The sequence below is a fragment of the Elephantulus edwardii genome, unplaced genomic scaffold (assembly GCF_000299155.1).
Source record: "Elephantulus edwardii isolate Elephantulus edwardi_28Jun2011 unplaced genomic scaffold, EleEdw1.0 scaffold00037, whole genome shotgun sequence".
NCBI classification, from domain to species: Eukaryota; Metazoa; Chordata; class Mammalia; order Macroscelidea; family Macroscelididae; genus Elephantulus; species Elephantulus edwardii.
This window is the reverse complement of record NW_006399787.1, coordinates 8,984,226-9,006,322: the sequence shown is the minus strand read 5'-3', so window position 1 is coordinate 9,006,322 and position 22,097 is coordinate 8,984,226. Positions and strand designations below refer to the sequence as shown.

General features: G+C 45.3%; 1 protein-coding gene across 1 annotated transcript in view; it reads left to right on the top strand.

Moving 5' to 3' along the window:
• Positions 1–22,097, top strand: part of IFT43 (intraflagellar transport 43 homolog (Chlamydomonas)) — a 170,441-nt gene that overhangs the window by 111,029 nt on the left and 37,315 nt on the right. Inside the window, exons 4-5 of the mRNA XM_006884776.1 lie at positions 20,793–20,825; positions 21,439–21,485. Coding sequence (XP_006884838.1) covers positions 20,793–20,825; positions 21,439–21,485 — 80 coding nt within the window. The remainder of the gene's footprint in view (positions 1–20,792; positions 20,826–21,438; positions 21,486–22,097) is intronic.

The following is a 22,097-nucleotide window of genomic DNA, read 5'->3' as shown; positions in this document are numbered from 1 at the left end:
CTTCATGTGTTTGTTAGCCATCTGAATGTCGTCTTCGGTGAAGTGCCTGTTCATATCCTGTGCCCATTTTTCTATTGGATTATTTACCTTTATCTTGTGGTGGTGCTCAAGTATTTCATAAATTCTGGATATAAGTCCCTTTTTCAATTGGGTTGTTTACCTTTATCTTGTTGTGGCACTCGACTATTCTATAAATTCTCGGTATAAGTCCCTTATCAGGCCAAATATTTTTTCCCTGTCTGTGGCTTCCCTTTTTACCTTATTTGAAAAGGTTTTTGGATGTGCAAAGTAGATTGTACTTTTGAAGATATTAGCTATTTAATTCTCTGACCCCAAGTCGACCTTTTAGAACCCTGCTGCAGAACCCACTTTCGGGAAGCCCACATGTTTTACAGAGTAACTTTTTTTGATTAACTAGTGCATTCGAAATGCTCTCCTTTGGGTTTGCAGCACAAACCAGTAAGCCACCAGAGCTCCTTATATTGGAGTTTGAGATAAAAGAGGTGATCTATTGGACCTTATGTGTCCTGGTGAGCTGTCTTCATCACCCCTCCCCTTTTCCTCACAGTCTCCCTGCTGCACAGAATACAGGTGTGTGGGGGGTGAGGGAGAAGGAAGGGCCGTGGGGAGGGGTCTAGCCACGGACAGCCCAGTTGGGATTCCTGGGACACTTTCTTTGTCTACTAAGGTCCCGAATGTTCTGCTGCTTCTCCAGAGTTTTACCTTTCTGTTGCTTCTTCTCCTGCCTGTCCTGGAACAAGTAACTGGCTCAATAGCTTCCTGTGCCCTCTGCACTTGTTGTTAGCTGCCGTTGTGACAGCCTCAGATAACAGTGACCTTGTGTACAATGAACAAAACGCCGCCCAGGGCTGCATCGTCCTCTCATACTTGTGTCTGCCGTCACGGCTGCTTTGTCAGTCTCTGTCACCTAGTGTCTCCCAGGCCTTTGCTGGCCCTCAGCTTAACCACATATGATGTCCTCCTCTAGTGATTGATCCCTCCTGATGGCATGTCCGAAAGGAGCTGGGCAGTGTTCTGCTGTGATCCATGGGGTTTTCATTGGCCAGTTTCTGGAAGTAGATTGCCAGGCCTGTTTTCCTCCTGTGTCTCAGTCTAGAAGCTTTGTTGAAATCTCTCCACCACCAGTGACCCTGCTGTTATTTGAAATACCAGTGGAATAGCTTCCGGCATCCTAGCAACATGCAAGCTACCACAGTACAACAAGCGGAGGGATGGGCATCTCGTCTACTTGTGGGGTGTCCTTGAGTTAATTCTGACCCAGAGCCACCCTGTGTACAATGGATCCAAACTTTGCCCAGTTCTGCGTCCTCCTCACCTTCTGTGCCCACTGTTGCAGTCACTGGGTAAGTCCATCGTGTGGAGGGTCTTCGTCACCTTTGATAACCCTCCACTTTTCCAATCATCGTATCCTTTTCCAAGGACTGGCCCCTCCTGACAGTATGCGCAAAATACGTGAGGCTGAGTCTCACCATCTTTGCTTGTAAGGAGCAATCTGGCTGCACCCTCTTCAAGACAGATGTGTTTTCTTTTGACAGTCCATGGCATATTCAGTACTTATCGCCGCTACCTCGATTCAGAGGCATCCAGTCTTTGATATTCTTTACTCATTGCCCAGCCCAGCTTTCACACTCTCCTTCTTTCTAAGGTCAAGTTAATAGTCAGTTCTTACTTGTCAGTATCCCAGCATATTTTGTTGGCAGCTCTTTGAAGACAAGGTCTATATAGTCTTACCCTTCTCTCTCACCTCCTTGCTCACTCTCTCTCTTCACAAACACACACACAGGTGTACACTGATTCTTGTGACTTTTGTCCTGGTCACTGTGCTGTGCATAGTTGTCTTACTTTATCCTCAAAACAAATGGATGAGGTACTCCCACTTACGGACCAGCAAACTTTCTGTAAACAGAAAGATGAAATCATTTGCTCTAAGTCCCATAGCTCGTAAGTAGGCAGCCCAGATGTGGAGCCCAGGCCAGCCTGACTATGGGGCTCATGCACTTTTCTCTGTACCTTGTTGCCTTCTGTTTTTATGTCCTTTGGCACCTGGGTGTGGTGCCTTTGCCCATTCACTTTGCTTCCAGGCACTCTCTGCAGATACTCCCCAAGGGCTCTAACCTCTGCCTGGGGACCAGGCAGGAGTGACAGGTCACCTATGCCCTCTGAAGCCCTGTGGTCTACTTGCCTGCAGAGCTGTGCTCCTGCCCTTGCCTGACCTGCAGGATCGTGAGTGCAGAGGATTCGGCAGCCGCTCTTGGGGGCACAAGCCAAGGCCACGCCAGCTCTGCCATTAAAAGGCTTAATTAGGCTAGTCATTAAGTTCAGTTAGTTATTGGAATAATCATTCCTCCTAACCCTGCAGTGCCCTCCTAGAACTGGATCCACTCCCAGCAGCCAGCCGAGGGGAAGTGTACTGGTTGCTGGTGTACTTGCAGCCCTGCCTCTGGTTGGAGCCCTGTGATTCCCTTGCTAGGTAAGGGCAGAGTCTCTAAGAAACTCTCAGCCCAGAGGGAGGATCCCAAAGTGCACATTAAATAAATACTGGCAAGCACCTCATCTCTCATGGATTTTTTTCCGAGCTCCTTTCCTTTGTTAGGATAACTCTTTCCCATCCAGGAGTCAGAACAGTATTACTGGTCGTGTGACCTTGGGACCAGTCACATGACTTCTTTGGGTTGAGGTGTCCTCACTTGTAAAATGATGGGTTTGGACTGCATGATCTCATAGGGCCCTTGCTTCTAGGATATTGTGATCCCAGGAAGACCCAAGTATATTAATGTTGGCTTGGGAACGTTGGAGAATAATGAGATTTCTGTTCACCAAAGGACATTTTAAGGAAAGAGGCAGAGGGACAGTGCTGCAGAATGCAGAGGGCCCTGAGCTGCCAGTGAGGAGAAAATGCCCCGAGGAGCCTTGTGTCATTGTCAACACTCTTGAGCTCTGTGTCATCAGCGTTAAACTGCAGTAGTCTCAAGAGGTTCTCTGTTACTCAAAAAGCATGTTTGGAGGGATGAAGATACGACAGTGTGCTGAGAATGCGCAGACCGGGGATATGCATGGGGGCAGGTGGAGCTAGGCCAGCAAGAGAGAAAGGACCCACTGCAAGGACCTCAGGGAACTCTGGGGGCCCAGAGGCAAGAAGCTGCGCTGCTATCCCAACGGCACACTGTTGGAAGCCACCAGCTGCTCCATGGGAGAAGGATGGACAATCTCTTCCCATGCGATTAACGGCCTCTGAAAATCTGTCAGAGGGTGAGCAATGGGTCGGTTCCAACTCTGTGTACCCAGCAACAAGAAGGACCCCAACTCCAGGTGCACCCTTCCATTATTTAGGGAATAGGGAGTTGCTGGCACGTTGGCAAGAGTAGGACTTGTGGGACATAGGACATTAGCATACATCTTTGGGATGTGTTTTTGAGGTGGTGGTATTTTGGGGACATTTGCAAGTGTAAAAACAAAACCATTCCTCCCCTCAGAGAGTCCACTTCTTAAGAGCTGTCTCATCTTCATTCTTTTTAGTGGGTGCTCTCATTCTGCTTGGGGCCCAGGCATGGAGAAGGTCTGCTCGCCTCCTCTGACACCCCAGTTTGATATCTTTTCCCTTAGTAGATGTTAGTAGTGTTACTCATTTGTACCTGACGGTTGTACTCTTCTAACATTATCAAATCACCACTTTCTCTTCTGAGACATTCTACTACCTACTATTCACTAGTTTTGATAGAAAGGGAGCCCCTGGGTAGTACAGATGGTTTAACGCTCAGCAACAAACCAAAATGTGTCAGTTCAAATCCTCTTAGAGACACCGCAGAAGAAAGGATTGTTGATCTGGTTCCAAAAGATCCCAGCTGTTGAAAGTTGATTGGAGTTGATTGGAGTGCAGGTCTGCTGTGAAACACACGGGATTACCAGGAGTTTTATTCAGCTAGACAGGTCAGTTATGAACTGGTGGTTATGTTACTGGAATGGTTTTTCCATAGAATGTGTTCCTTCCTAACTCGAACAGTCAGGCAATAGTAGGTGGGTGTGGGGACCAGGTCTGGAAGCAGTGAGGAGAGTGAGCAGTCACAGAGCTGAGAAAGGACCCACAGAGCCATCAAGCCTGCCTCCTTTAGTGTAGAGATGGGGGCAGTGGGTGAGGAGGCCTGGAGAGGTTAAGTGACTGAGTTGTAGAGTCTTCTAGTTAGAAAGGCCCTTAAGTATCACCTTGCCCCACTGCCCAAGGTCATGCAGCTAATTAGTGTAATAGAATGTGCCTTTCATTCTACAGCCAAGCCCATTCCCAAACCTTGAGAACTGCGTGCATTCATCTCAAGTTCATGAAAAGGTCACGCACTTATACTATTTGTGCAATTGCGAGTCTGTTAGAATAAAATTGTCTTTACTGCCATCCTCCGGGACCCTCACAGAAATGAGATGTTGATCATATGAGGCAATCTTATTGAACAAAAAAATTTTCAAGGAAAAAAGTTGTGTCCCCTGAGCCAGCCGGTCTCTGCTGAGGGGGACTTGCTGCTTTGCAGTGTGAGCCGCTGAAAGCCAGGAGGGAGTGATTAGAGATGCCAGCCATTGGTTAAAATTCTCCCAACATAAACCAGCTCCTTGTTCTCTCTTTGATGGAGTCAACCTCTCAAAAATAAAATGCATCTGTGAACATCACACCTACTTCTTTCCTTTTCTTTTTAGTCCTTTGTTGAAAAGTAACCGAAAGCAATTTTAGCATAGAGGAGGAAGCGCAGCATACGTAGGTATAAATATGCACAAGAAATAGAGCCCTTGCGTCGCCTGAATGTTTTCTAGTTTAATGGGTTTGTCGGTGATTTGGCTTTCTGGCCCTGTGACTTTCCCCCAGCCCCACCCAGACCAGTTGCTGGGGCTGTGCTGGTTTCTCTTCATTTCCCAGCCTGCATTGTACAAGAGGCTGTATTGTCTCCTTGCTTCTTATTTGCCTAGGAGTCACCAGGATAGATCCTGTGCCTTCTAAGAGGCTCAGGCTTGCAAGTGGTCTCTTTCAGGACAGGGACCCCTCTCCGCACAGCCACAGCTTGAGCAAGGCTGAGTTCTGTTTATGAGTTCTAAGGGAAAGGCAAGAGGCCACAGAGAAGCACAGAGCGCAACGGAAAAGCGACTGGAAGGAACCTGTTACAGATCCCTTCATTTCCTGGCAGAACATTCTCTCCAGAAGTTAAGACCCAGTCCACTCAGTGATTCAGAATGGGGGGAAGAAAGGGTTTCCAGAAATGCAGACCGCGTTTTCCCTGGCTTGGAGATAATTTTCACTTGCTTAATTTACTGCATCCTGATACACTCTTTCTTACAGTCATGTTCCCCTAAAATAGACTGCAAGTTACCAACAAAATTACTCCTTTTCCCCCCCCAGTGAGTGTTAAGTTTCTGAACACATCTTTGAGAAGGTAGCGGGGTACACCTTCTAACCTTCCTGATGCCCCCTTTTTTTTTCCTTCCCCCACCCTGCACATCCCCACCCCCACCCCAAGTATACTCTATTCTGCAACCCTCATTCCGGACTCTTATGATAATCATAATGCCCTAAAATATATTAATTTTAAACTATTCTCTCTCCCTCATCGGCTTCAATGCTGTAAACATAATTTAACCAGTTTTTCTCAGTCCTACCCCCACCCCAATGTCACTGATGCCCCTTTTTAAATAGCAATGTCTGGCTATAATAAAAATTTGAGGTTTGACACTATATATTTTTTATAACTCCGTTAAAGGTTTAAAATTATATTAATTTATCAAAGTAAAGATAAGGAGTAAATTTTAAAGAAAACAAATCTCAACAGAGAATACATACACCACAAAAGGAAAAGTTGGGAAGCTGGCACCTGGGAGTGACATGAGTTTGGGAGATGCTGGCCTATAGCAATTCTTCCAGGCTCTTTTTCCTCCTCCACATCATTTCCCCAGCAGGAAAAATAATGTCCAGTAACCTCTTTGTACTTATTTATACTACAGAGTACAAGCGAAGTTGCATATTCATTGACCATAAACTAAACCAAACTCATTGCCAATAAGTCGATTCTGACTCTTTGGGACCGTGTAGAACTGAGTAGAACAGCCCACAGACAGCATTGCCAAGACTGCAGGCAACTCTTTAAGGGAGAAAATGACCTTGTTCTACCACAAACCAGTGAGTGGGTGAGAACTGACCTCTGTGTTAACAGTTGAGTGCTTAAACACCACACAGCAACTCTCCTTACTCCCTGAAACCTCTCCTTCAGTTGGGGGCTTGAGAAACTTGAAGGAATGCAAATGAGAGCGAGCGTGTTGGTAGTTGGTTATCAGTGCGTGATGCCATGCTTGGGCCTACTTACCTGTTCTCAGCCTCCACCACCTTGGCAGACACTTGAAGTCCCCTCCTGTGCTCTGCACACCTGGCCCTTTCCCGTCTCTGCCTTTCACTCGAGTTGTGTCCTCCAGCTGGAAGGGCCATCCAGCATCTTTTCTGCCTGTTTCAAGGCTGCTTCTCTTCCCTTTGGCTCGTCTCCCCCACCCCTCCCCAAAGTCCCCTCTGTGATGCCCTCCTGACTTGTGCTTGGACCACCTCACCTGTCCTGTCGCCTTTGGAGTGTGTCACCTTGGTTGCTAGGATCAGTTACCCATAACTTTACTTAGGTCTGCATTTCCTAGAAAAGAAGATTTGTTCTGGGGGAGGAGTCTTTCAGGCACAGGTATTTGAATATATGGTGGTCTTGATGTTATTTCTGTAACATTCTTCTCTCTCACCAGATTATGAAATCCTGAAGGGGGAGAAATCACTGATTTTTAATATATTATGTGCTCCTCACATGATTTTTTCACACACTCAGTCGTTCAGTCAGCTCATTGCCTTGAAGTCAGAACTGACCACCCACTGAATTTTCAGAGGCAGTAAATTGCATGGAGGAGATTGCCCATTTTTCTCCTGTGGAGCAGCTGGTAGATTCGAGCCACCAACCTTTTGGTTGGCAGGGCAACTCTGTACTCACTAGAGCTCTTCACATAATTAGTTTGCTAAAGAAGTGTTAGTGATAACTAAGACTTAGAGTTTTAAGTTCTTTTATTATATTTAGTGATGGCATGAACATACATACACTTTATAAATTCCCTTAACTTTTTAAGTAATAAAAATATTTTCTGTATTTTCACTATTTTTCCACCTTGCTAATCATAAAAACCTCTTTAATTTCATAAAAACCTCTTTAATTTGAATGAAACAAAGATGTTATTTTTAATTTGACCAGCAGGGGGCAAGCTTCACCCAGGAATTGTCTCATAATGCTCTCCTTTCAAGTATATAGGGCTTAAGTAGCCTACAGAAAGAACATCTTTCTACTAAACACTTATTGATGAACTGTGTTGGTCTGAACTAAATCTAACCTGATTACCCTAAAACCCAAGACTTCCAAAATGTGGGTGCTGAGAAACACTTCTCTGTCTTTAACAATAGAGAGAAAATATGACACCTAATGCAACGCAGAACATGTCAATGGCCCAAACTAGGAACCGAGGGGAGAGAGCGCAGGACTTATGCTTTCAGGAGAGAATCAAATGAAGAAAAATTTCTTGGCCCTGGAAAAATTCAATCCATAAGAAATATTTGGCTCCTGTCCGTATCGCAGGTGTCGGGCCACCTGAGGGCTGAGGGACCACAGGTACTCAGCCTGCGACCTGAAGCAGTGTAGCTTAGGTGACAATGACAGGCTTCTTTCCCCTTTCCTCAGACGTAGGCAGTCACTGTGAAGGCTCGCTCGCAGCAGTTTCTAAACTAGAGCCGTGGTTTTGGATTTGTTGGGTAAGAAGTTGCCCTGCCATCCCAAAGGCAGGTGGTTCAGTCCACCAGCTTCTCCACAGGAGAAAGGCGGACAGTCTCTTCCCATGTGATTTACAGCCCCCAAACACCTGCTGGAGTGTCATCTATGAGTTGGTTCTGACTTGACAGCACGTAACAGGACAACACAGAAGCAGTTATGTGGTGTGAGACAGATCACCTGGTCTCGCCATGCTTTGGTGAAGTTTACCTCAGTGGAGCTTGGAGGAAAATTGCATAATTGTTGTTGTTAGGTGCCATCAAATCGAGTATGACTCATAGCAACCTGATGAACAAAAGGTCTGAACCCTGCTCTATCCTGCGCCATCCTCACACTTCCTGACACACAAGAGCCCATTGCAGCAGTCACTGTGTCAATCCACCTACTTGAAGGTCTTCCTCTCCTTCGCTGACCTTCCACCCTTCCCAGCATTATTGTCCTCTCCACGGAATAGTTTCTCCTGGCAATGTGCCCAAAGTATGTGAGGCGAAGTCTCATCACTCTTGCCTCCAAAGAGCACTCCAACTGCACCCTCTCCCAGATATATCTGTTTATTTTCTTGGGTGTCCATGAGATGTTCAGTGCTCTTCTCCAACACCAGAGGCCAAAGGCATCAATTCTTTTTCTGTCATACTTATTCATTGTCTAGTTTTCAGATGCATATCAAGTAATCGGAAAGACCATAGCCTTAATCAGACATACCTTAGTCCTCAAACTGACATCATTACTAGTGTTAGGCAATTTTTACATTTTAAGAGGAAACTTCACAATATGACAGCATTTGACTCCTCCTCTTCCAGTGGAGACGCTAGAATGGAAGGCTGTTTCAGCACCATTGTGCTCTGTCTGTCATTCCTGCTTGTCCTGTCTCAGGACCTCTTCGTGAACTTGGCCACCAGCTGCAGAGATTTTCCTTGTGAAGGGTGAGCTCCTGGCCGAGCTTGCAGCTTTTTTTTTTCTTTTCATCTTGCAACAATTTTGCCTAATAACCACTTACCCAAATTCTTCCATTTCTCCCCAGGCTGAGGTCAGGGTGCACAGGGGCTGGCCTAGCAGAGGGGCCTCAGCCTCGAGGTGCCCGGCCCCCTGCCCTGTCATAAGTCTGTCCTGCCTTGTAGCAGGGAGGTGAGTCTAGGGCCCAATATTCACTGTGGCTATTAAGAGACTTCAAGGACACTTCCCCCCATTTATCCCAGTTATGTCCCCTGCTAAAGTAGGTTAACAGCGTTTAATTAACCACCGAACATTGTCATGCTGCATAAAGATAGCATCCTGGCTGTTCTCTGAGCCATGGTACTTTATCTCCATTTAGATCTCCGCAGTATTCCATTAAACTGAAGAGAAACATTTGAACTGAGATGATGTCTACATCAGGGCTGCCTTTCACCCTTCAGCACGTACCCGGCGCAAGCAGCAGTTGAGGCCCTAGGTCTGATGATGGGGAAAATCTAGGGTGCTTTATAACCTCTCCCCACAAAGCCTGCACGTTCCCTGAGGTTGGGGAAATAACCAGCTTGCTGGCCCCATGCACACTATTGTTTTTTCATGAACTGTTGATCATTGTGGGAACTCTGGTTTCTTAGTGGGTAGGGCCTAGTGCTGCCAGTCCAAAGACAGGCAGTTCAGATGGGCAGTCTCCTCCCATGTGATTGACAGGCTCTGAAAACCCTGCGGAGGGTCAGCTCTGAGTCGGCTCCAACTCGATGGCAACACACCAACAAGAGCGACTTGCTCATAGGGCCACCTCCGACCCCCTGATAGAGCGCAGATGGGTAAAGGGAAGATGGGTAAGGAGAGAGCTTTACAGTAAAGTGTTAAAGTGCATTATGACACTTTACCATTAAGCTCCAGAATGGAAGTGAAGGAGGATTTAAGGATTCAGCTCCGGTCTGTGTGGCTGCTGACATGGGACATGTCATGGGATCAAGCTTCTCGTCAGCTGCCCGAGTACATCACTGAATGTCTTAAGGCTGGGATGGCCTTGGAGGGAGAGGTGACTAGCCAGACGGGATTTCCTCTTGGCCCAAACACAAGCTGTCATGTTTTAAGTGAAAAGTATGTCATCAGCACACAGAACAATTAAACAACGTTAAATATTAAATTGTTGAGCCTGATAAAACTATGACACTATTTGAGTTCAAAATATGTCCTTGTCGCAAAAAATATCTACTGTGTTTGATGTCTGTGTTTCTGTAGAAAGCATCTTGTACTTTGCAGAACTGCCAGTGTCGGTGTAGTAGAGTGCTTACGAGCTAGTCTTTGGAGCCAGCGAGCGGTTTCTATTCTGGCACCACCAGTTACTAGTGGAATAATCCTAGAAAGTTACTTTATCTTTCTTAGTTCCAACTTCCTTATCTTTAAAGTGGGACAAATTAAATATACTAAAAAAAAGATAATATTTTGTTAGAAAATATATAATTTTGTTACAGAATTAGGTATAAGAGCTCTGGTGGCTTAGTGGTAGGGAGTTGTGCTGCCAACCCAATGGTATGCGGTTCAGATCCACCAGCGGCACCCTGGGAGAAAGATGGGTGTAATGTACTGCCTCTAAAAACTTGCTGGAGGGTCAGAGAGGAGCCAGTTTCTACTTAATAATAGACAACAACAATAATTTTATGTATAAATATAAATTTATATGAAAATACAATTTTATATGTGTGTGTGTGTGTGTGTGTGTATATGTATAGGTATATATGCATATATAAAAGTATAGAGACTATATTGTTACTGTGTGTCAACTATGACCCATAGCAAGCCTATGAACAATAGCTCTGAACCTTGCCCTATCCTGAGCCAACCTTACTGACTCCGACACACTAACCCCATTGCCACAATCACTTTGTCAGTCCATCTCAATCAGCGCCTTCCTCTTTTGCGCTGAAATTTTGCCTTTTCAAGCATGGTGTTCTTCTCCAAGGACTAGTTAATCCCCGACAGCATACCCCAAATATCTGAGATAGAGTTTCAAAATGCTTGCCTTCAAGGAGCAACTTGGTTTCACCCTCTCCAGGACAGATCTGTTTGTTCTCTTGTCAGTCCATGGTATGTTTACTATTCTTCTCTATCACCACAACTCAGAGGCATTGATTGTTCTTCTGTCATCCGTAGTCATTGTCCCACTTTCAGATCTATAGCAAACAGTTGAGAAAATCATGGATTAGATCAGCTGCACCTTAGTCTTTAGAGTGACGTCATTGCTCTTTAGCACTCTGGAGAGGTCCTTGACAGCACATATACCCAAAACAATTTGTCTTTTGATTTCCTGACTGCTGGTACCTTGATCCACAATCAAGGGTATTGATTGTGGATCTGAGAAAAAGGAAATTAATAGCAACTTTAATATTGTCTCTATCTTTCCTGGGCCTCTTGGCCCACTGGTGGCAATTTTTGTTTTCTCGATGTTGAGATGCAATCCATATTGAAAGCTATGGTCCCTGAGTTTCAGCAAGCAGGGTTGTATTATTTGCATAACACAACTTGTATATTATGTATCTTTATCTATTCCTGATGCCACATTCTTCTTCATCAAGTCCAGCCTCTCAAACATCTTTTCCATATGATTGTTACAATCATAAAGAATTATAGAGTAGTCCCATAAATGAATAATACAGAATTCTAACATAACCACAGTTAAGTAAGACCATACAGTGCTTGATAATCAATAGGCTTAATAAATGTTAACCATTATCATTATCCTCAAGATGACAGCTTTGTGAGAGTGGGGATAGCATGAAGGATTGGAAGTCTAGGGCCTGGGAAGGGCTTTCCTCTTGAGAATCGGTGATGGACACACACAATACAGGAAGAGCGAGACCAGTCAAGGGGCATCGAAAAGCTGCAGTGGAAATCAGGAGGGCATCGCTTAGTGTTGCTCTGAGAGGCTGAGCTCCAGCTGTTGATAACCTGAATGAGACAAACCCCAAGTCCCCTAACCTGGAATTCCTCTACGGAGAACTTGATGTCTAAAGCAAGCAGCTTCATGGCTGAGTGTTCTTAACAATTTAGGAAGAGCTAAACAGAGATGACCGTAATGTCCCCTGTGGCCAAGGTCCTGCCAGGTCAAGTGCATCACTTGTTGGTGGGGAGGAGACCAGGGTGCCCTTATCCTGTCACCCTGTCTCAAGAAGGTGGGAGGTGAGGGAGGATATTTACTCTCTTTGTCCAGAGTTAAAGCTTTATTCTGCAGAATGGCCAAAGCAATCAGCAAGTGATGGAGTAGCTCTTAAAAAGAAACCTGGCATTTAATTAACTTTTCAAAGTGCTGGTTCAGCAACCTCTGTGTTTTACACTTTGAATATTGAACAAGCATCTCTAATCGGATCTGAATTACTTCTGGACCTGCCAGGGTGGAGAGCAAGAGACGTGAAAGCTGTCCCTCACCTGCTTGTTTTTCACTAGCACTGTGGGCTCTTGTCTCAGTTTGAGGATTTCTAGTTCATGGTCACTTGGCAATGGAGGCTTATGGGCCTTGGGGCCCCTTGCTTTTTCTTCCTCTGCTCCTCTGTGCTTTCAGGTCAAGTTGTGTATGTTAACACTTTGATTAGAAGATGGTGTCCCAGAAGGATAAGGCAAATGGACTTCAGTGTTGCTGCTTAGCAGCTGAAGTGTTCAGCCTAATATTTGAAGGTTTAGGACAGTGATTAGATACATGATTGAGTCCCCTTCCTAGAAATCACTACCTGAGGGGCTTTGGGATGAGGCCCAGGCAGTGTACACTGAAGAGGCTTCCTGTGTTTGATTCTGTTATGCACCACTGATTTTAATGATCCCTCGAGCTTTAGTTTCTTCTCTGTACTCTCTATTGCTGTCCTTATAGAAAGTCTGCCCAGTAGATCCAGACAGCTGTGTGAGCACCCAGGGGCACTGGGAAATCATCTGGTATCTACTCTTGGAAAGGCTTGTGCAGTGTTTTTACAAAATCAAGAGATACTAATCTACTTTCAGCCTCACCACAAACTAAGGCGATGTTATTTGGGTAAAGCCTCCAACAGCAGTGCTCAATGCCTTCACGTGGAAATGGTGCAGCTGAACCTTAATATTCCTAGAGTTAGGGGGCCTCGTGATAGGAAGTGGAAAACTGAGTCACTCACACACTGTCAGTGTAAGGTGGTCAAATGCTGTAGTCGCTTGTGGTTAAAGTTCTCGCATAACTCTGGTCTTCTGAGCAGGAAGGCACAGGGGCCATGGGGCGGTGAGGGACCACATGCTCTGGGCTGTACTGACTACAGCTATGCACACAGACTACCGTGGGATCAGGGCCAGATCCCACAGACCTCAACACTGCAGGGTCCTCAGAACTTTGGAAAGAAATATGGCCTACGGGAGAGACGACCTGGACCCACCATTCAGCCTTACTCCACGGTCTCCCCTAGGCAGGACCTCGGCCCCAAACCCCTGTTTACCTTCTTCGGTGGGCTGTTGCAAACCCATGCACTCATTTGTTTTGCTTTTAAGCTGTGACCAACAATAAAAAAAGATACAATTTTATACCATGACAAAGTATATGTGCATGCTGGTGATGGTGGTGATTGCCTTTGCACGACTCATAGCTACCCTATGAACAAAAGGCCTGAAGTCTTTCTATAACTGTTGACATTTATCAAAGTTCATAGAGTTTCCAGAGACATGTTGTTTAGGAAGTGAATGCCACTCCTGCTTTTTATATGTGCATATAAAATAAAAATCAGAAAGTATACATAGTACTTTTTACCATGTATACTGTATTTTCTATTCTTTTATAGAATAAAATGGGGAGCTGGGTGGCTGGTAGTGATCCAGGAGAGAGATTTCATCACTCACTGGTGAGTCATGAGTTGTAGTTGGAAAGTGTTGCTCTGGGCTCCATGTCATCAGTGCTGGTCTGGCTGTCACTGTGCTAGGCTCTGTGTTCTGGGCAGTGTCACTGCACTGGGATGTGCCATTGTGCTAGCTGGATGCAGTTTGGGGACCTAGCCAGGGAAAGAACATCTGAGAAAGGGGCTTGCTTTAGAATGACACCTTAAATTTTACTGCTAAGACACATCAACTCTTTGCATATTCATACTTCTATAAGGAAATAGACTCTCTCAGTCCTTCAAAAACATGCTTCCCGCTTGTTGGTATGTGCCATCAAGGGGCTGCGACTCACAACGCTACGAACAACAGCTCTGAACCTTGCCCTACCCTGAGCCAACTTCACCCTCTCCGACACACCTGACCCTATTGCCACAGTCACTGTGTCAGTCTATCTCATCCAGGGTCGTCCTCTCCTGTAATGACTGTCCACCCTTACAAACAAGGTATCCTTCTCCAAGGATTGGTCCCTCTTGACAATATGCAGGTGAGACATAGTTTCAAAGTCTTTGCCTCCAAGGAGCAGCTTGGTTTCACACTCTCCAGGATAGACTTGTTCTCCTGGCAGTCCATGGTCTGTTCAGTACTCTTCTCCAGCACCACCCAGCTTTCGGGTACATAGCAAATGACTGAGAAGACCATGGCCTACATCAGATACACCTTAGTCTCTAAACTGACATCCCCTACTCCTCAGAACTCTTCAGAGATCTCTGACAGCAGATTTTTCAAAAAAAGCAACTTGAATTTTTATTTTCTAACTCCAGAGCTCAGCATACTATTGTAGTTGTAAAGTGCTGTCAAGTCGATGATGACTCACAGCAACTCAATAAATTGTTGTTCTTGTTGTTGTTGCTATGTGTCATCGAGTCGCTTGTGACTCATAGCGACCCTATGTACAACAGCCCTAAACTCTGCTCTGTCTTGTGCCAATTGCACCATCTCTGACACAGCCATCCCAATTACCCCAGTCACTGAATCAATCCACCTAATAGGGGGCCTTCCCCTTCTGTGCTGTCCCTCCACCCTACCAAGCATGATGTCCTTCTCCAAGGACCTCCTTGCAACGTGTCCAAAGTATGTTAGACGGAGCCTCAGAATCCTTGCCTCCAAAGAGAAGCCTGGTTGACCCTTTCCAAGATGAATCTGTTTGTTTTTCTAGCAGTCCATGGTACCCTCAATACTCTTCTCCAGCACCAAAGCTCAAAGGCATCAATTCTCCTTCTATCCTCCTTAGTCATTGTCCAACTCTCTGATGCATAACAAGTGATAGCAAAGATCATGGCCTGTATCAGACACACCTTGGTCTCCAAAGAGACACCATTGCGCTTCAGTACTTTGGAGGGGTCCCCAACAGCAGACTTTCCCATGGCAATACGTCTTCTAATTTCCTGGCTGTTGGTGCTAAGAGTGTTGACCATGGAGCCAAACAAACTGAAGCTGTGAACAATCTCAATCTCTTCACCATCCATCCTGATGCTGCCAATAGGCCCAGTGGTGAGAATCTTTGTCTTCTTGACATTGAACCTCAATCCATATTGGAGGCTACAGTCCTTGACACTCTGCAGCAAGCGCTTCAGGTCCTCCTCAGTTTCAGCAAGCAGGGTTTTATCATCTGCATATCGCAGATTGTTGACAGATCTTCCACCAATCTTAAGCCCACATTTCTCCTCATAGAGCCCAGCCTCCCGGATAATCTGTTCTGCATACAGGTTGAAAAGGTGTGGAGACAGGACACATCCCTGGCGTATGCCCTTCCAAATTTTGAACCATGTAGTGTTTCCTTGCTCTGTTTTGACGTCTGCCTCATTGTTCAAGTATAGGTTTCTCATTAGCACAATCAAGTGTTCTGGGATTCCCATTCTTCTCAGAGTCAGCCACAGTTTGTTATGATCCACACAGTCAAACGCCTTTGCATAGTCAATGAAACACAGATACACATTCCTCTGGTATTCCCTGCTTTCAGCTAAGATCCATCTAACATTAGCTACAATATCCCTAGTACCATGACCCCTTCTAAACCCAGCCTGGACTTCTGGCAGCTCTCTGCTGATGTGCTGTTCCAGTTGTTTTTGGATAATCTTCAGTAGAATCTTGCTTGCATATGAAATTAATGATATTGTTCTGTAGTTTCCACACTCTGTTGGGTCACCCTTCTTTGGGATGGGAACAAATATAGATCTCTTCCAGTCAGTTGGCCAACTGGTTGTTCTCCAGATTTCTTGGCACAACTTGGTGAGCACATCCAGGGCAGCATCTATTAGCTGAAACATGTCAGTTGGTACACCATTGATAAATAGTGAATCCAAAACCTGCCCTGTTCTGTGCTGTTCCCATCGTCTCTGACACACTCGAGCCCTGTGTTACAGTCACACTGGAACCCACTGCCACAATCACTTTGTCAGTCCATGTCGTTGAGTGTCTTACTCTCCTTCACTGACTCGCACCTTCCCTAGTATGATGTTGTCATCTTTAGGTGCCATTGGGGCAAGTATGACTCGTAGCAACCCGATGACCAACAGACCTGAACCCCCCGTCCTGTCCTGTGCCATCCTCATCATCACTGACACCCTACAAGACATAGTTCCCCAGTGATTTCTACCCTTTCTCTTTTTCACTCCCCTCTTCTCTTGGACATTGATGCAGATCTTACTAGTTAGCATTCTATTTTTACAGTAATGGCCGCATGCTGTGTCTTTATGAAATTGTCACTAGGGCAGCATTTAGTGGGCAGATAGGGAGGTAAAGTAATAGGAAAGGTGCAATGGGGGACTTGAAAAGATAAGATGGTAATAGGCATAGGTCAGTTGTAATTAATTATATAAAATACAGTGTATGTGGATGATTGTATGAAACAAAATAAATGAGATTGTATAAAACACAATGGACATGAATGAAACACAATGTCTGTGAATTATTGTATGTAAGTTAATTTTAAAAAAGAATCATTTCCTTGCCTCATAGCTTCTGCCTTGTGAGAAAGAGCAGTATGTCTTCAGTGTTGGGACTAGTGCTGGATCCAGAGTTAGAGGGCCGGGCAGCCCCATATCAGGAAGGTACCACTGCTCCATGACACATGTGGGAAAAGGCTGGTCTTGTGTTGCCAAGTTGATATCTTAAGAATTCTTAAGTCTAGATTTGTGTGCAACATCTTTCTGTTAAAACAAAGCAGAACAAAACATAACAAACAAATGAACACCAACACTGTCCAGACCAAATTCATTTGTAGCCTGGCTATCCCAGAAGTGGACAGTTTTCCATATGTGACTGAGTCAGAGGCACCATGTGCCATGTCAGTTCTCCAGGGCTCCACCCACATCTCCACCAGCCTCTCTGTCTCCCAAGCAGAAGGTTCCTTAGAAACCTCTTCTGAGACAGCAAAGACAGCAGACAGACTGGCAGACTGACTGACAACCCTGCCATCTGTCCTGGAGGGCTTCACTTTGCTCTTGGTCCTCACAAGGGCTCTTCTTCTAGGGGTGGATTCAGGAGAGCCTCTGGGCGCCCCTTCAAGTGAGAGAACAGAATGGAGACACCAGCTATTAATCTGAACATTGCACTCATGTCCTTTTAGAAGGTTGAGTGGACACTTGCAATTAATCAGCCTTCTCTTTAAGGGTTGTTGTTGTTGTTAGGTACATAACAACCCTGTAAACAAAAGATCTGAACCCTGTCCTATCCTGTGCCATCCTCACACTTCCTGACACACTAGAGCCCATTGCAGCAGTGACGTGTCAATCCACCTAGTTGAGGGTCTTCCTCTCCTTCACTGACCCTTTGCCTGTCTGAGCATCATGTCCCTCTCCAAGAAATAGCCCCTGCTAGCAAAATGCCCGAAGTATGTCAGGCAAAGCTTTATCCATCTTTGCCTCCAAGGAGCACTGATTGCACTTTCTCCAAGACATAGTTGTTTGTTCTTTTGGTAGTTCAGTGCTCTTCTCCAACACCACAGCTCAAAGGCATCATTTCTTCTCTGTCATCCTTGTATGTCCAGCTCTCAGATGCATAGCAAGTGATTGGAAAGACCATGGGCTGAATCAGATGCACCTTAGTCCTCAAACTGATACTGTTACTCCTCAATAATTTGGAGAGGTTCCTAACTGCAGACTCTCCTAGTGCACTGTTTCCTGATTCCCTGACTGCTGGTACTGAGGATGTTGATTGTGGATCCAAGTAAGATGAGGTTTTTGACACTTTTCGTCTTCATCTCTCATGATGTTGCCTATGGGTCCAGTTGTCAGAATTTTTGTTTTCTTGACATTGAGATGCAGCCTATATTACAAGGATGCGTTCTTTTATTTTTCTTTTAAATAAAATTTTATTTTATACTGGTATTCTTTGATTTTCTGCAACAAGTGCTTCAGGTCCTCCTTACTTTCCGCAAGCAAGGTTGTGCCATCTGTATGATGTTGGTTATTGATAAGTGTCTCTCTGATAATTTCTTTGAAATATTTTTATTTTATTTTGTTCCTCTGAACTTGATATCACATTCTTCTTCATAGAGTTCAGCTTCTCGAACTGTTTTCCCAGCCTGCAGCTTGAATAGGTATGGGGAGAGAATCCAGCGCTGACATACTCTCTTAATTTTAAAACCATGTAGTCTTTCCTTGCTGTGTTGACACAGGTAGTATTATCATGACTCTTTCCTTCGGGAGAATCACCAGTGCTTTCCCCAGAACACATTGCTTAGGAAAGGGACTTAATCACTCATAAACTCTTTGAACAGAGACCAGTATTTCCCTTGCTGTACAGAATGAAGGTGCTGCCCTTGTCTCCCTTGCCTTGTTTGTCCTGTAGTATTCCTATGTAGTATGCCCTTCTCCCTATGGAAACATATTAGCTGAGTCATTGGTTAGTGGTGTTTAGAGTCAACTGCATGAGCACAGTTAAGATGATTAACTTAGAGAATGACCATGACCTAGGAAAGCATTACATCTTTCCACAGAGACTGAAGGTGGCTTTGGCTGCCACCAGGAGGTCGACATTTAAGATCCCCTTGATTTATTTTAGAGCAGGTGTTGGAAACCTTTGTCTAGGGTCACCTGTGCCACCATGTTGATGGGGCTCTGGGCTGCAGTTTGCTTTGGGTGTCTTTCCACAGGCCTTCCTGTCCCATTGCCCCTCCACCTCTCCCTCCCAGTCTCTTAGTGTCCTTGCTCTGCTCTTTAAGAAATGGTTACTCCGGTTTGGTAGATTACTGTAGACTTGTTAATGATACCGATGGTAATGAAAAGGTTGGAGGTTCATGTCCACCCCTTGCCCCCGTGGAAGAAAGGCCTGGTGATCTGCTTAGGTCACAGCCATGGAAGCTTGTGGAGCAGTTTTGCTCTGCACAACTCAACAGCGGCTTGTTTTTGTTTTGTTCTTGAAACTTTTTCTATCTCTTCTCCCTCTCTAAAAGTTAAAAAGCTAAACACAAAACAAACCAGTGTTGTGAACATGGTCTAAATTACATGGGAAACCATCTGTCTAAACTTGGACTTCATTTATTATTATACACTTATGGGAAGCTGCTTACATTCTGCAGGAATTGCTGGCTGGCTTCAGGCCCCTCTCACTGGTGGAGTTTGTGGCCCAAACCTGCGAGGCCCATTCCCCTGTGTCCTCCCTCCTGGCCACAGTGCCTTTGCCACCCCCATCTCCTTTTCTTTATCACAGTAATAGGTATATCTGACTTTAAAAATGCCTTTTAAAAATGTGTTCCTGGGGAAATTTCCAGTCTATGAAAGCAACCACCATGTACTCAGTCAGCACCCAGCCTTAGCAGACCTGCCCATCTTATTCAGACGTCTTTAGATCTGTCGTCAGGGAGCTGTGGTCCGTAGCAAGTTGAACTGCTAACTCAGAGGCCATGGCTCTCTGGCAGTTCGAATTCAACAGATTCCTCGGGAGAAACATGGGCAGTCCCTTGTCATGTGGTTTACAGCCTTGAAAACCCAGGGAGGATCGGCTATGAGTCTTTCCACTCTGACAGCAATGAAAGAGAACCATTATCATGATGCTGCTGCTGTTACGTGCCCTCAAGCTGGAAGCAACTCATAACCGACCCCAGTGGGTTTTCAGAGGCTGTAAATCATGCAGGAGGAGACTGCCCATCTTTTCCTCATGGAGCAGGGAGTTCTAATGGCCTCATCCTAAGGAGTTACACTGCAAACTCAAAGGTGTGCAGTTCTAATCCACCAATGGGAGAAAGAGGAGTACTCTTCCATGCAATTTACAGCCTCTAAAAACCTAGTGGAGAGATAGATTCTGGTTTGAAGGTACATAAGAACCACTCCCATGGAGCAACTGGTGAATTTAAACTGCTTGGATTAGCATGGCAACTCTTTACCTACTAGACTTACCTGGAAATGTGCTCAAAATGAATATTCCTGCCCTCTGTCTCAAACCAGCTGATTCCGAAATCTCTCACTGCCAGGTCCAACTATCCCTGTGTCTGATACACCCTAAAGTCCTGATGCACACTGAAGCTTGAAAACGGCTGCTATCGATGAACATGGGGGGCGTGTACTTCTGGTCCTTTATGCTGAAGGGACAGAGCGACAGGCCCTGAGCCTGCAGCCTGGATTACATGGCCAGTTACATACACACACGGCCAGTTTAACCCTTTCTGCTTCTGAGAACATGACTATGCCTAAGAGAACCAAATAGGACTCTGAACCTCGATCATCAGAAACTCAAAACACATTGAATCGGAACCAACTCACAGCCGGCCTTCCAGTGGGTTTTTAGGAGGCTATAATTGCAGAAGAGGAGATTGCCCGTCATTTTCCTCTGGAGCTACTGGTGGATTCAGACTTACAGAGAGATGCCACCTTTGGGTTGTCAGCATAATTCCTTACAGACAAGGCCACCAGAAAGGAAGGCACCATATCATCTATATTCATTTGAGTTTTGAGCCGCTCATAAAACCTGGGCTTAAACACAACAATTTAATTCAGAGTTATTTGAAATAAGACTGTCAGAAGGCATTCCAGGGTCTGAGGTTCATGCAGGGTGTGGGGCTTGGTCTTTAAAGAGAGATCTAGATAAGTAAACCTGAGGATATACTGTTTTGCCCTCCAGCATCCCCCTCCAATGCATGAGACTAATGGGTTCGCATGAGCATTGGTTTTTGTTTTTTTCTTTTTTCAGATTTGGAAGGAAGATTGCTGAAGAAATAGAAGAGTATGTTTCCAGTATTCTTATGGGATCCTCTGCTGTTACAGTCAATGTCGTATGAATCTGGAACTGAGATTGGGCCTCCTGAATCAAGGGTTTAGCCCATTATTTCTCAGCTAGCAGTCTCGGCTCTGGCATCGATGCCCATGCCTTGGGGTGTTATGTGGAGAGGGATTTTGATAGAGGGAATAGGAGCAAATTATTACATTTTATGGACTTGATTTCCCAAACTACTTTTTGGAAATATGTCCAGATACGAAAATCCTGAGCAGTGTGCTTTGCTTTATTGAAATAGGAGAGACAAAACAACTCAAGCTTTCTCGGGCTAACCATCTCCTAGGGCTTAAATCAAACAGAAGGGGAATGTCAAGACAGGGAAATGCAACTGCAGAACGCTGATGGGCAGGGCATGCGCATCATAGTCAGTGTGGTGCTCCATTCCAGATTTGTGCGTTACACGGCTTATACAGCTGTACATAGTGGATCTATTTGACTTAATAACTTAATTTGACCAAATTGCTCAAGAAATCGGGCCTGGAGATATTTTTATCTAGGAGAAAGAATGACTTTGACTCTTCAGTTCTCTTTTCTAAATTCCATTTCTTCTCTCTGGGAACAGTCACCGTCTCAAACAGCACAGCCTGGATGGAGGAGATGATGGAGGAGGTAAGATCCCCTTGGAGGATGTCACAGGGGCTTCCAGAGGAATCCCAGAACCCCAGTTCTAAGTGCTAAGGCATTGTTGTTGCACAGCACAAAACAACCACCTTGGTAAGAAATGTTGGCTGTGACCCGGACCCAGCATGCTGTTCCAGTCTCCCATGTTTTGCTCAGAGTTCCTGCATCTCTGGAATATCTCAGCCTTTATCCAGATAAACCTGCTCATGCTTCACAGGCCAGTGAAGCCCCACCTCTTCTGTCATGTCTTCTTCTCCCATCCTCCTCACTGGCTGACTTTGGTGTCCTTCCCCGCGAGCCTACAACCTCCTGAGCACAGATCCATCACAGGAACAATAATTACCATTTACGGAGAGTGTATTACATGCCTAAAATATAGTCATAGAATCATAGTCATAGGATCTCAGCAATCCTATGAGATGTTGTTGTTATTGTTGTTGTTATGTGCCGTCGAGTCGTTTGCGACTCATAGCGACCCTATGCACAACAGCCCTAAACCCTGCGCTATCCTGCACCAACTGCACTGCCTCTTACACACCCATCCCGATTACCCCAGTCACCAAATCAATCCATCTCATAGAGGGTCTTCCCCTCCTGCGC